At 40.0% G+C, this 15,560-nt stretch overlaps 1 protein-coding gene across 5 annotated transcripts in view; it reads right to left on the bottom strand.

The window, feature by feature from the left end:
* The window catches only part of ITGBL1 (integrin subunit beta like 1), a 262,924-nt gene that overhangs the window by 126,695 nt on the left and 120,669 nt on the right, over positions 1 to 15,560 (bottom strand). For all 5 annotated transcript variants that reach the window (XM_070048621.2, XM_070048620.2, XM_089303451.1 and 2 more), the window contains 3 exons: positions 14,148 to 14,270; positions 10,380 to 10,520; positions 5,215 to 5,355 (listed from right to left, as the gene is read on the bottom strand). In XM_070048621.2, the coding sequence (XP_069904722.1) occupies positions 5,215 to 5,355; positions 10,380 to 10,520; positions 14,148 to 14,270 (405 nt within the window). The remainder of the gene's footprint in view (positions 1 to 5,214; positions 5,356 to 10,379; positions 10,521 to 14,147; positions 14,271 to 15,560) is intronic.

Below are 15,560 nucleotides of genomic sequence, written 5' to 3' on the forward strand. Positions count from 1 at the left end.
TTCATTTTTTGGGAGGAAGGAAGATCATAGAAAAAGCAAGCATAAAAGCAATAAGGGAAAGTAATCTTGATCTTCTATAACGCAGATGGGCGCTCCCTCCCCCCACCCTTCCTCTCTACTCTCTTTCAAATAATCAAAAAGTTAAAATAAGAAAGCAGATGAAACTACTGAGCTTTGACATAGAAAGGAGAGCTTAGGAATCAAATGAGACTGCCATAATATATAAGGGTCTATTACAAGTAAATAGTGGAAAAAGCATGAAAGAAAAGAAGAAATTTGTGTGCTTTACCTACATCTGCCACTGTCCTTTCCGAGCCTCACATAAATTTGATCTTTCAAATGAGAAAACCAGAAGGAGGATTTTAACCACACTGATATGAAAGTCAGTGCTTTCATACTAGTTTGTCAAATTGATGTATATGATGTATATGTGTTAAGCCTTAAGAGTTCATTATGTTGCTTTTAACAACTATTCTTTAACTGTGTAGGCAGAGAACAAAAGAGAGATGAAAGAATGCTGGTGTTTATTCTTGATACCGAACATCAGAGGAATTCAAACAGAGTTCTCTCCAAAGACCTAGACACATAAACTAAAACACATGCGTGTGTACACACACAAATAGCCGTGGAGAGCAACACAGTGCTTTGTATTGTTATGATCGCCTACTGTGGATGTGACTACAGCCCAATCTACACGACATGGACAAGGAGGCCTGCAGCATGAGCCCCCAGCAGGAGGCCCCCCAGCCACACTGCAAGGCTGTGGCAGTGAACACTGTCACCCCTGTGCTCTTCTGAGTTACCGGAACCTGGAAATAGCACCCTAGGGTGAGCGCAGTTGCGTCTAGTCCAGAAAGACACTTCCTTGCTATAAAGGATATGTCTTCTTTGTAAATGATAACAAAATGTCCATGAATTCAAATCTGGTATTTATAAGCAGTTGCTTACAAAATAACATGAATGCCATCACTAGGGAAAAGCTCCAGGAAACAAATTAGATCTAACTAGAACTTGTTATTTTTTTAAAATCCATTCAATATATTGATTTTCCTTTCAAGACAATGCAAACTGAACACACTTAATCAATTCCTTTGTCTCTCTCCTTGATTCTTTGGCGATCCATAATGACTAATTTCCTTACACAATGTGGTTTTATCAAAGGATTCTAACTCCATTGTTTTTGTAGGTGGGACCAGATGAAAGATAAAGTTCAAGGTCACACTAAGGAATACTTTTCCAATTGCCGGATTTCAGGAAATAGACCAGAATAGTAAGAAGCCAGCAGGAATATAAGAGTTCTTTCTGAATTAGGAAGAAAATCAAGTGTAATAAACAGGATGTCAGTGCTCTTTGGGGTGATTGGCCAGTTGCTGGTCATTTTAGTCACACTCAAACTTTGTCACTAGTATATTATCTTCGAGGAGTGTGCATATGTGAGTATGTCAAGTCTGTATATGGATAAATGAACACATACACACCACGTATAAATTCCAAACAACAGATAAGATTAAAAAATAAACAAAACTGATTTTGCAGCAGGGACCATGTTTTAACATGCTTGCATCCCCTACACCCATGATGCTGTAGGCATAAAATAGTTACATCTGAATGTGTTATTAAGTAGACAAATGGATGAATAAAATGAGAATATCAATTAAGAGTCAATTTAAACTAATCCATCCAGAGATTTCCCCTGGACTTAAATAACACCAATACTCTCAGGGTGGCAAGAATGAGAGCTAAAAATAAAACTGCATTTCATCTGAGCCTGATTGCATTCCACCTTTGCAAGAATCACTAGAGAATATTGATAGAGTTGGGTTGCTCTGTCTCATAACACAAAGGTATTAATGCACTCAATAATCAACTAGATGGCACCCTTCCTATGGTGCAAGTTAGTCTGATAATTAGGAAAACTGTGAAGACTAATAGCTCCCTAAGAATAATATATAGCATGCTACAGATTTAGTAAGGATGAAGGTGCCTGCCCCAGCTCATCATCATGTTCCAAAAAGCTTAGTTTTATAAGATTTTGGGATATCCAGAACATAGTTCTTCCTAACTAAAATAAAGCAAAATTGAAGAATTTTATTTGTATCCCCTGGAGATTAAATTACACAGGTGCTTAGACTAAAAAGAGGTAATTTAAATAGTTTGGTAAAATGCATATAATAGAAAAAAACTATAAATGGCTTACAATTTTTTACACTGCAATAAACTTTTATTTTAATAGCATTTTCCATGAACTTCTTGAAGTACCCACCTATGTGTTTTCTCATGACACTGACAGCATGAGCTTTGTCAAGTTCATTAATTTCTCTGAACTATCTCCTGTTCTAATAAAAATGTAGATGATGTGTCTCCCTCTGTGAGTTAGTATGCAAATAAAATGGAAAGAAGTACAAGAAAAATCCCATAAAGAGTCTAACAGCATAAGCAGGCTCTTTGCTAATGTGAATTCCTTCCTCCATGAGTTCTTCATTCCACGTGTGGGAGGCGTGTTGTAGAGGACTAGCCATATCCAATTCATTTCAGGCAAGGAATAATTAAACACAAGGACAGATTTATATTTTAGTGCTCAGACCGCAACCCACTGTCCCAACACTTCCTTTCACCCCTACTTTCTACACTCATAGAAGGAGGCCACATACCAAAGAATTAAAAGGTTTACACATTTTGTCCCTAGCCCCTCTCTCATGAGCAATCCCACCAACTGTGCCGCCATAACTTCCCAATTGCCTAACTTGCTCTGAAATCTCCTATGAGAACAGAGAATGGAAAACATGGGGAAGGAGAAAATGGGGCAGAAAGTAGGAGGAGGAATAGATGACGTGGAACATTAGATTCCAGGGAGGCCTCCCTCATCCCACCTCACCTGCCTGAACTATAGTGATAGCTCTAGGGTTAAAGGACAGTTCCCATGAGCCATGATAAGACAGAAGTGTCAACTGTAGTATCAGCACCAAAGTTCCCCCCCACGGCCACAGCTTGAAGGACCCCTAATTGTCACTACGATGTAGCATTTCTAATTTTCCAACACCATTCCAAAATCAGGATCGAGATCAAGATGGTGGATTTAACATGGTGTCCTCATGTACCAAAACAGAGAGGCACCAGCCACAGCAAGTCACAACTTTTTTTTTTATATAGAGCCCAATTGTCTCCTTTATTTAAAATCTTGCAAATTCATATTTATCTCCAGATTTTCTTAAATCACATTGTCTAAGCCCCAGAAAATCCTAACCAATCCCATGCTTACAACTCCAAATTCTCATGTTCAACTCTGACTCTCACAGCACCATGTTAGACATCTAGAAACCAACTTGAAAACTTTGTCTTATGTTCCCCACTTTGGTAAGTGACAAAACACTTATGCAGACAACCAGACTGGAAACTGGAACTGTGGCATTCTGCCCAACACCATCATGAGCCCTCCATTGCCTGTAGGATAAAGCCTGACTCTGCGGCAAAGTCAAAAGCCCTTTAATTGCTGTTTCTCAGTAGCTTTACCCTGTACCATCCCCTTCCTTACCTGTGCAGTCTGGTAATTTCAAACTGATTCTAGGCCCATACAGAGATCACAGCTTCCCATGCCTCATGCATTGCTCATCCTTCTCATATTTCTTTAGCAAGTAAGCTTTTCGTTCAGGCAGAACCCCAAGTGCATTGCCATTCAATAACATCCCACAGTGCATGCACTATGCATCGCCTCCTCTGCAAAAAGCCACATCAGCTTGGTGAAAATGGCAAACAAACAAACTCCCAACTTTCTCAATATAGGTTTGGCATTTAAAAGTCAGAGTTGTTAGCTCTGGTATTACCAGGGCATTGATAATGGTGACAATGAAGAACACTCCAATAGATGATGAACAGTGGAAAAATCCCCTCAACAGAACAGTGTCAAAATGTGTAGGAAGCTCTGCAGAACACCAGGGATGATCAAAATAGGGAAATCCTCCTGTGAGGTTTTGTAGGTTTTAGCAGCAGGCTTTCTTCAGCCAGGCTGGAGATACCTTGGACGGCACGTCATAGTTACATAGGGCAATTCTTTCATTTCCTTCTGTTGGAACTTTCAGGAAACCAGAGCAGTTTCCTATCAGTAGGCACCAGTCAAGCAGTCAGGCTTAAAAACATGCACATGCATATTCTGGGTTGTCGAATAGAAATGGACTGAAAACCTGTAACGCCTCTTTCCTAAATGACACTTTCCAGATAACCCTGGTTGCTTTCTCTTTGCTCCATGACACGTTCTTCATCTGCATTTAGTTTAGAGCCGTCATCAAGTTGTGATCCTGTTTGTCTCCTTCACTGGTGGAACCATTAGCACAGATGATACCCAAGCTCTAGCAAATAGTATCTGCTCCATAAATATGTATCATATAAAATTCTGAATCCAGGGGCTGGCGCTGTGGCGTAGCAGGATCCCATATGGACATTGGCTCCGTGCTAATGCACCTGGGAATGCAGTAGAAGATGGCCCAATTGCTTGGGTCCCTGCATGCACATGAAATATCCAGAACAAACTCCTGGCTCCTGGCTTCAGACCAGCCCAGTTGCGGCCATTTGGGGAGTGAGTCAGCAGATGGAAGATTTCTCTCTCTGTCTCTCCTCCTCTGTCTCTCTCTCTGTAACCCTGCATTTCTTTTTTTTAACTTTTATTTAATAAATATAAATTTCCAAAGTACAACTTTTGGATTATAGTGGCTTTTCCCCCTCATAATCACCCTCCCACCCTGCATTTCAAATAAATAAATCTTTTAAAAAGTTCTGAACTTACTGATACTCAATTCTAGACTATATTCTAGAATAATTTAGCATAAATCCTACCAAGTTATCAATGCATAAAATATCTCTGAGGACTGTACCATGTCATTCTAAGCTATATTATACATTAATGTAATTGTCCTTTCTGAGTGCTAACTATCATCAGATCGGTTAGTTCTGCATTCTCAGAGCCGAGTTCAGTAGATACCTGGAGCTAATGGTTCCCCTCTGCAAGGCATAAGATTGATTTTAAGAGAACAGGTGCCTCTTACTTTGCTAAATGTGTTAGTTTGCTATAGGCTTTCCAAGTTACTAATAGGAGCATGGCAACAGTGAATGCTGTGGAATGCACGTTCTGTTTTCTTTACAGCATCTGAGAATGAGAAAGAAGCCTGACAACAGGAAAACAAGTGTTTTTCAATTAGAAACAAGAACTAGGAGAGGCTTTACCTGAACAGAAGTCATCAGAGTATCGGTCGTAGACAGCTCTGCAGTCCCGTTCATCACACTCACAGGTGTCCCCATGAATATCACCCCAGTCTCCAGTGGGATCTACATCATGGCAAGAACACTCGCCACACACACAAGTCCCTGAGTGGAAAAAAGAATTTTGTATGAGTCCAGTCCAGACAAATTATGAAAGAAAGCATCTTTTTTTTTTTTTTGGTAGATTTTTGTGCAGGTTTTATATCCTTTTCTTTTTTTTTTAACTTTTATTTAACGAATACAAATTTCCAAAGTACAGCTTATGGATTATAATGGCTTGCCCCCCATAACGTCCCTCCCACCCGCAACCCTCCCCTTTCTCACTCCCTCTCCCCTTCCATTCACATCAAGATTCATTTTCGATTCTCTTTATATACAGAAGATCAGTTTAGCATACAAAGCATCTTACACATTGCTCCTCCCCAGCACCATTGCTTCTTTTGTATTTGGGAAACACAGATAAAAAATATTCTAAGAAGGAAAAATCACTATCAAGTTGATAGTAGAGAACTTTTCATCATAAGCCCAAGCTATCATTGACTGTAAATATGTGAAGTTATGGGATGTGTCACTAGCGCTGTACTACTTTCCCTCAAAGATAGTTCCAAAACAAAAAAGTATGTCATCGTTTGCCCTCAAGAAGCTTACAATCACTCTAACAAAAAGCAAGCTCAAAGAAAAATTAGCAAGCGCTAAAAGTGTTAGTATTGACATTTTGTAAACCGGGACATAAATGCTATGAGGGCAGACCAGTTGTGGCTGGAGGAAAAAGACAATGGACTGAATACACAGAGAAGAGGGAAATGTTTTGGGAATAAACGCAGCTGGGATTTACAGTCAAGAAAGCAACACGCAGCAAGACACATGGGTATCTGAGGTGCATGCTAAGGAAGACTAACAAGTCAGGTTCGCCGGCTCAGATGGACCTGGTAATAGAATGTGCTAGAGATCAGACCGAAAGACCTGATTTTGATCATTTGGAGATTTGCATAGGAAAAGGTCCAGTTGTAAATCATTTACTTTGTGTGGATTATCAGTTACCATCTTTAGGATAACCAACTAATCACTAGTGGGAAAAATAAAATTAAGTCCCTTTTTCACATCTTATATCTAAGTAAGTCCTGGCTGGGTTACAGGTTTAACTGTACAAAATAAAATCATAAAATATGAACGAAATACTTTTATTAAGAACTCTTTAAAGCAGAATTACTAAAAGAAAAAAAGTAGATTAAACTTCATTCAAATCTAAAATTTTGAATGAGCCAAACACCATCAAAATGTAACAGACTAAAAAAAAAAAAAAAAGAATTTTCTCATTAGGAGCACTCTTGCAAACACCTAAACAATTCTTAACAGAGAGAGGATGAATGTGCCTAAAGTAAAATGGACAAATGAGAGTAAGAGGGAACTCCAGGGTCAGTGAGGATGGCTAAACATGAGAAATGCTGACACTTAGCTCTACTGCTGGAGTGCAGCAGGGGAGTTGTGAAACGATAGTTAGAGCCCTTTCAGAGGTCAGAGCAGAACCACAGTGTGGACACAATGCTCCCTCCCTTCCTGCTCTGAAGGGAAGCACAAAATGGTACAAGTGTTTCAGTAGCGATTCCATGTAATAATTTTTAGATGTATGTTATGATTTGGCATAATGGTCTATGTCAATTAATACAACCAATACAAAGGAAAAGTAGAACTATTCATGCAGGGTTACAAAAGGTTGTGTTTATGTTACTGATTAACTTATAATGACCAAAATATCTATGAATGAGGAACCAATTAATGTAGCCACGGTACATTTGTAGGGTAGACTACAAAGAACACATTAGGAGTAATTATAAGATTTTGCACTGTGAACAGAGAAAGGTAGGCAAATTCTTTTATTAAGTGAAAATATTGTTATAAATCAGCATGATAATATGCTTGAACTTTAGTATTTAGTGAGAAAAAGCACAAGAAAAGGGGAGCCACATACATGAATTTAAATAAAGAAATAAATAAGACACAGAAAGACGAATATTGCCTGCTCTCCCTTATATGAGGGAGCTAAAATACGAAAAACCAAAAGGAACACACATGTGTATCAGTTTTGCTACAAATACAGTGTTTTGTAAAACTTTGCCTAAAAAATTGTTAAGAATTAGATACTACTGTGCTGTGGCGCAGTGGGTTAAAGCCCCAGCCTGCAGCGCCAGCATCCCATATGGCCGTCGGTTCAAGTCCTGGCAGCTCCTCTTCCGATCCAGCTCTCTGCTATGGCCTGGGAAAGCAGTAGAAGTCCTTGGGCCTCTGCACCAGCATGGGAGACTTGGAGGAAGCTCCTGACTCCTGGCTTCAGATCAGCTCAGCTCTGGCCATTGTGGTCATTTGGGGAGTGAAGCAGCAGAATAAAAGATCTCTCTCTCTCTCTCTCTCTCTCTGGCTCTACTTCTCTCTGTAACTCCTCTTTCAAATAAAAAAATAATTTTAAAAAAAGAATTATATACTACCATAGTTTTAATGATCCATGACAATTTAAAACTTTACATGAGTGAAAAAAGAGGTCACATATCAAAAGGTAAAAAGAGGTTATATGAAGGTACTTCCAAAAAGTCTTAGAGAAAATAGAATTAAAAGATGTTCATTCAAGTAAAAAAATTTTTGTAGTTGATTCATAGTTTTTTCTTTTAATTCTCCATGCATTTTTTGACCCCCTCGTATGTATAGATTTCAAAATTTTTGCAACACATAAACATCTTCTAATTCCATTTTCATAAACTTTTAGTGTGTTAAAATTATGTGTCCGTTTCTTTCCTTTATATTCTACTTTACCATCTAAATTATGAAAACAAAGGATATGCATTGCTTTCCTACTAGTATAAATTGGGAAGGGGAGAGGGAGGGCTCCCAGCCATGCACATTTGTTGAAGTAACAGCTTGCCAGGTACGTAAGAAAGTGGATTCAGTAAGTGTGTCTGCAACATTGCTTTCGAGGGCCCTCAAAATGGGCCAGAATGGAAGGTGAGGTAGGTTTGTGCAGGGACCAGTGTCTCTCTGCTGCCTGGGAAAGCAGTGATAAGGAATGGCTAGGACACACCAGGTACTGAGAAAAACAAACTCACCCTGTGCCTACTCTTACCCTGCCTCCGTGTGCTTTAGAAGCTCATGAGCTGTGAGCTTCACCAGGCAAGCCGCTGCCCATCGCCTCTGCCATTTCTCCAATCAGAACATTCCACACCATGCATGGGGAAGCAGGGGAGAGGAGGATGCAGAGTGGATGTCTGCCCCTCAGTGCCCTCACAAGTCTACTGCAGAGCCTGACCGAAATCTGCAGCCTAACTGATCCCTTGTCCCTATTCCAGCATCTCTGTGGTCGGTTCCTTCTCTCACACACTGACAAAATGGTGGCTATGAACACTACTGAATGAAGAGGACTGAAGAAAACATGGCTTATGTGTCAAAATAAAACCCACAGTGAACTGGTATTAGAGAGGAGATCAAGTCAGCAGAAAGAGAGGATTTTTCTTTAGAATTCTTTTTCCAAGTACCGCCATCTGATTTCCTTCTCTGTGTACAGGGCTGTGGCACATTTCGTGTCAACTTTTTTTTTTTTTTTTTTTTTTTTTTTACAGGCAGAGTGGACAGTGAGAAAGAGAGACAGAGAGAAAGGTCTTCCTTTGCCGTTGGTTCACCCTCCAATGGCCGCCGCGGCCGGCGCGCTGCGGCCGGCGCACCGCGCTGATCCGATGGCAGGAGCCAGGAGCCAGGTGCTTCTCCTGGTCTCCCATGGGGTGCATGGCCCAAGCACCTGGGCCATCCTCCACTGCACTCCCTGGCCACAGCAGAGGGCTGGCCTGGAAGAGGGGCAACCGGGACAGAATCCGGCGCCCCGACCGGGACTAGAACCCGGTGTGCCGGCGCCGCTAGGCGGAGGATTAGCCTAGTGAGCCGCGGCGCCGGCCTCGTGTCAACTTTTGAAAGGTTCTGTGTTACGTCTCTCCGTATGATCAATGCCAATCAAAATGAATCATTCATTGATAGAAACAAAAAATAGCTTTGAGGTACCTAGAGTTTCATAATTTCCTAGAACTAAATCTAACTATTTGTTGATGTGATCAGGTAGGCAACGATAAAGGCCCAGAATGGGTCTTTCTTATCTACCAATGCAGCTAACAAGGGGTCAAATAGCAATAATTTCAAGAACTGTTAAACTGGTTTGATTTCAATAGCTAACTGTTATGGGCCGGCGCTGTGGCACAGTGGGGTAAAGCCCTGGCCTGAAGCGCCGGCATCCCATATGCGCACTGGTTCTAGTCCCAGCAGCTCCTCTTCCAATCGAGCTCTCTGCTATGGCCTGGAAAAGCAGTAGAACATGGCCCAAGTTCTTGGGCCCCTGCACCTCGTGGGAGACCCAGAAGAAGCTCCTGGCTTCTGGTTGGTGCAGCTCTGGCCATTGCAGCCATCTGGGGAGTGAACCAGCAAATGGAAGACCTCTCTCTCTGTCTCTACCTCTCTCTGTAACTGTCTTTCAAATAAATAAAATAAAATCTTTTTAAAAATAGCTATTATTATATTTAAGAAATATTAATATATTTTTAAAATTTTTGTTTAAGGTCATCTAAACTTCATATAGCCACTTCACATGCAATTTCTATAGCTATTGTGTTAGTATCACATTTTCATTATTTCATATAGAAGCTGAATTTCATCTCTATCAATCCCATGTTTCAACCCAGCCTTCAATTTACTCATAATTAAGACAAGAGGGTTTTCCAAATACTCTCTGGGTAATTAGATGCTCATGCTGTAGACAGTTCTGTTAGTCAAGAGACATTTAACAGAAGTATCTACAAGAATTGCCTTTTAGCAGTGCTGTGCTATTTCTGGATGGCCGCCAAAGAAATTACAGTCCCTATGTTAAGTATTTATTCAGTGAAGCCTAAAGAATGACAGCGACTTCCTTATCCTTCTGTTTCCTACTCAGTAAGAAACAAGAAAGAGAAGACTGTTGGTATAGTAAATGTTGATTTACATCAAAGTAAATGATTATAAAAGATGACTTCCTCCACACTAAAGGGAACACAGAGAGCCCAGTGTTAACAGTTAAGAGCTTTGTTCTCTTCCCAATTATGTAGTAACATGTATGAATGACACACCTCTGTTGCTGCAGATTTTGCCATCTGGAGAAGTGCATCTTCGCTTGCTCTCCCAGGGGGTAATGTCGCACTGGAATTCGCATTTATCTCCATGCCAACCAGCCTCGCAGTAACAGTTTCCACAGTAACACTTCCCATGGCCTTCATCCAAAATGAATTTTATACAGTGAGGGGAAAAAAAGCAACTTCTCAAAGCAAAATTAACTTCCTACCTCTTGGTGATCATTTCTACCTTTTAAAATAACATTAAGAGCTCCCCATTCCTCGCTTAAAATAATCAAATTATACAGTTTTCCCCCAACACAGAACAGTTACCCTTCTACATGCATGATTATACCAGTAAAGCAAGCCAAATGTCCTTGAACTTGGCCTAGCCAGGGAACAGAATAAAATGAAAGTATTTTTGAAAAAGTTATACAAAAGACTGTGGAAGTCTACAGTGGTGACAACTTCAAATGCATGCACCAATCTCAAGGACATTTCTTGAATTAGTTATCCAAATATTTCATTTGAAATCAACCATAAAGAAACCAATGGAGCATATTTACTTGGATACACATTATTAATGACCAAAGCTTTTTTAAACCAGAGGAAATATTTCATCTTTCATTCAACTGTGTCCCACAAGCTGTTGAAGTTCACCACGTGGAAAAGAGGTTTTCGGCTAAGTCAATGTTTGGTTCTCATTTGACAAATAAAAAGCCATAAAGTCTGGGTCTCACAATTTCCCGTACAAATGATAGATAAGGGCACGTATAACACTGCAGCCAAATGTTACACTCTCAGTACGTGCCTCTCTATAACCTGTCACTCACTCATTTGGTCCCTCCCCCCCTTCACCCCTCGCCTAGACCATCTGTAGTGAATTTTCACATCACTACTTCTCTCATGCCTGCCAGGCAATCCTTATATAAATTCCCAAAACATGACATTTACCCCAAAATTCACTTCTTGCGCCACCCAAGTGTTAATGTACATCCTGTGCTTACTTTGAGTTTATTCTTTCTGTTACAGATCTCTGTGTTCCGTCAGCCTATGGCTAAAATATGCGAGAGAGATGCTCCTCCATCTCTCGTCTCCTATAGCCACAATTCCAGAGAGTCCATAAAAACTGTTAATATTTTTCAATCTCTTAATGGCCTATTTTAAGTATTAATAGTATGGCATCTCTAGTCAACAGCAAGAGCATTAGTAGGGCCTGTGAAATTCACACATGAAACAGGAGATACAGTAGAACATTATGGCCTGCTACACTATTCATGTGCAGCACTAAGAAAGAATTCTTCAAGCAGACATACATCTGAGAGAGACAGAGAAAGTGTGCTACAGTGAGAAAGAGTGGGGCTCAGCACATGACGGACGCTATGTTTTGTCTAAATGAACTAGAATAGGAATATCTATAGAAAAATTTCTCCTTAATCTAACAGATGATCATCTTTATAACATTTTAATTTGTTTTACTTAAGCAAATGTAAAAGCTATCAAGTGATTTCATCAGTAACAAAATACATCATTCATATATATATTTTTAGTTGACTTAAAAAGATTTCTGCATGTGTTCACAATTTAACCATATCCCAGGCCTCTGTCAGAAGACTTTGGCACTGGAACAGAGAGGAAAAAACAGTATATACTGATAGCTTTTCCCAGGAGTCAAGTTTCACAAGGTTCATCAACTTCAAACTAGAAATTTATTTCCTTCATAATTTCAGAAAACACATGCATAAAGTGCTACATAAGGATTACCATGATACTAACAAATGATCACAAATCTTAGCCCCAAATTCTTTGATTATGAACTTAATTAGAAAATTACAGTTTTACTAAAAATAGTTGAGATGGGGTGAACAAGAAGACAAAAATCATAAAATTGTATATGTATGGAGACATGGAAAATTGAACAGATATCCACATAACTCAAATCAAAACATAGCAACAAGGCACGAGGTAATTGACATAAAATGTCAGCTTCAGAACAAGGCATATTTAGATGATAAGCACAATTCTTTGCCTTGTATAAATTGATAAAACAAGACAATCTGTTTTTGCACTGCTTCACTGATGTACTGTAGAATCATCTCTCAACAGACTGGCTTCATGTGAATGACCCATGGAAAAATCTGCAAATCTAGGCAGTATCACCCCTAGAGGGTGTTTATGGAAGGGCTGGTGTCTGTGGTCAGAGATTTTGCACCAAGAAATGTCTTAAGCCTCAAACAAATGGAAATAACAAGCAGAAAGGTTGAGAGGTAAACATTCCGGGTTGTGTTGTTTCAAGTTAAATTTTGTATTTACACATTCAAACAGACTTTGCTTTGGTGTGTGTATCAGAACACACTGGCCAGAAGGCACGTTCCCTTCTGTTTTGATCTGCAGTAATTGGAAAGTAAAACTTCTAGAGGACAAATACATATTTGAGAGTGGATTTGTCTGATTGTTCTCATTATTTGGACTGAACCTAAGTCATTGTCTCAGAAAAATGTATAGAAGATTCTTTAGCTTGTTTTGTCTTGTTAGGTTGTACCGTCAGCAGGAAGCAGGAATGATAAGCAGAGCCTGGACTTGAACCAGGCACTCTAAGAATTCATCCTAAGTGGTGACTTAACCACTGTGTGCTAAATGTCAGCCCCCTCTGCTGCAGGAAGGAAGGAAAGAAGGGAGAGAGATTAGAGATGCAGAAAGGAAAGCAAAGGGACAAACTCAGTCCAAAGCGTCTCAGGGCCTTATGATTTCCCCTGGCCCTACTTGCCCAGACATTTCCAGGAAAATTACTCTTCTGAACCACACTTTCCACGTGCGGGACAAAATTCTGTGGACAAAAATCTCATCAGAAGCCAGAGAACAGCACGTCTAATAAGAGGAAACAATGTCCCCAAACTGCGGTGATTCTCACAGCTTTCTACCTTCCCTTTCTTGTCCCCATTAGGGCTGGAAACTGAAGCTGGGCACAGGCTTGCAGGCAGGCAAGCAGGAGAGTCAGAATCTGCAGGTGCTGTGAAGGGCTCTTCTGCCACTCTCGTCTCCAAGGCACCAAGGCAGCTCTGAATGGGGAGGGAGAGGGAATACAGCTGCTGGCGTCAGACAAAGTTCTACCATAATTGATGGAATGACCCTGGGCCAATTACCCAGTTTATCCAAGCCCCAGTTTCCACATCTGCCTTTATGGATAAAAATAATTCTTACCCTAGAGTGATGTTGTAAAACATGATGTTATGAATGCAAAGCACTTTTTGCAACGCTTGGCACTGGAAAGCAGGCCAGAACTGGTACAAATAGCAAATTGGATTGAGTGATGGTGGTACCTAGAACAGTCACGAAAAATCTTATCAAGGATCTGTGTGGGTGGAGGGGGAGGTGACTCTAGAGTATCCTTCCTATTGGACTTCAGTGTTCCCAATAAAACAGAAGACTATCTAAAGGCTTTTAGTTTAAAAGGGGAAAGAAGCTCAAGTTAAGAGATCAGGAGAAAAAGAGACCTAAGAGTGGCTAAGAAAAGATGGCATTCCACTAGGACTTCTCCAAAGCTAGGCAGTTGGCCTGTTGCCATGAGGACATGGCTCTCTTTTGGGGACAATCCAGTTTTGCATTTAAAAAGTACCTACTCTCAATGCCTTAGTCTAACTCACTTTTCATGAAGTGTTTTCCAAATAAATGTAAATTCAAATTATATTAGTACACCTAGAGCACAGATTTATACAGAGCTAAAAGTAAAATGAAGTAGGTGAAGTCAGTTACTTGGATTAATTTCCATAGAACTGATGTACTTACCTCCACATATTTCTCCGGTTTCATCATCCATGCATTCTCTATCATCACACTCACAGAATTTACCATAAACAAGTCCATTTCCATCTGAATTATCACACTTACATCTGCCACAATGACATGTGCCTACACCACAAAAACAAAGAGATTATTTGACATGTGCATATAAATTATAATTAATGAATTCTTATCTTGTTTCTTTCAAGAGGTTATCCAATTCAAATCAATTTAGTATTACAATTATACATTCCTGTGGGGATGATGAGGTAAGCTCTGCATTCTTGAGTTCATTACAGCACAGCAACTTTATTTTACATCCCAGTTATCACTAATGACCTCGGATAGTTTCATGAATGTAAATTTGACCTCCCCAAGTGCAGAGTTACTTTGTACATGTCCATCCATCCAGTGCACGAATGAATACCTTCTGATGCCACCTGGCTCTAAAGTCAACTAGAGCAGAAATGCCAAGATCTGTGAGAAGCATCCTTAGCTTCCTTTGCAGTATTTATTCAATGCTTGCTATAGCATTTGAACATATTCTTCATGTAATAAGTACTTGTGAAAATAATTCATTATCAAGTACATAATTGAAAGACTTATATATTCCCTATAATTTCAATTCCTAAGCATTAACCGATATGTATGTTCTTCTGATGATAGGATCAGAGTAGGTTTTCTTAGTTTCCCAGGACCTCACTAGAATCTCAAGACAACTCAAAAAGCCTTGTGACTCATGTGATCTACCTCAAGCCACATATGCATCCAAGTCTGAATACTTGACTGCTTTCCCCGGGGTGATTTCACTGACAATAAAATCACATTCAGATGAAAAGGAGATGTAGAATGTCTACTTGGAGAACTTTCTTTAATATATGTCTCAGTTTTTAATTGCTCATCACATCAATCAATATTCATGCTAGGGAACTTCAAAATGTTCAAAGACAATAGAATGACAAGATAATATGCACTTTCTATCAACTTTTTGAGGTTCCCTCATATATCAATTGAGTGTTATCATTCACCAAACAGTCCCCCAGACTCTAGAAATCCAACAAGAGATCAAGTCAGCCACAGTCCTCTTCTCAGAGCTTCAGATGAATAAAACCAGATAAAATAAGTAGAGGAGTCCTAAGTACAGGCCCTGACGCAGCTGAGAAACAAAGGAAAGGCAAGCTGAAACAAACAGAAAACAGCTAAGAGAGTGAGCCACTTCCAGGAAGAGACAACAGTAGGCGTTCCATGGTGCAAGAGGATGAAAGAACAAAGGGGAATCAAGCAGGGCTGAAGAGTGCAAAATAACCTGCAAAGTGGCGAGAATTGGAGAAAGCAGCTAAGGGGGCGGTTGGTCAGAACTAGCAAAGGCGTATTAAAGATTTAAAACTTTTACCCAAGAAGTCATGGGGCCAGGTACAC

This window comes from Oryctolagus cuniculus, chromosome 9 (genome assembly GCF_051225735.1).
Source record: "Oryctolagus cuniculus isolate XC-2025 breed Fujian yellow rabbit chromosome 9, ASM5122573v1, whole genome shotgun sequence".
NCBI lineage: Eukaryota > Metazoa > Chordata > Mammalia > Lagomorpha > Leporidae > Oryctolagus > Oryctolagus cuniculus.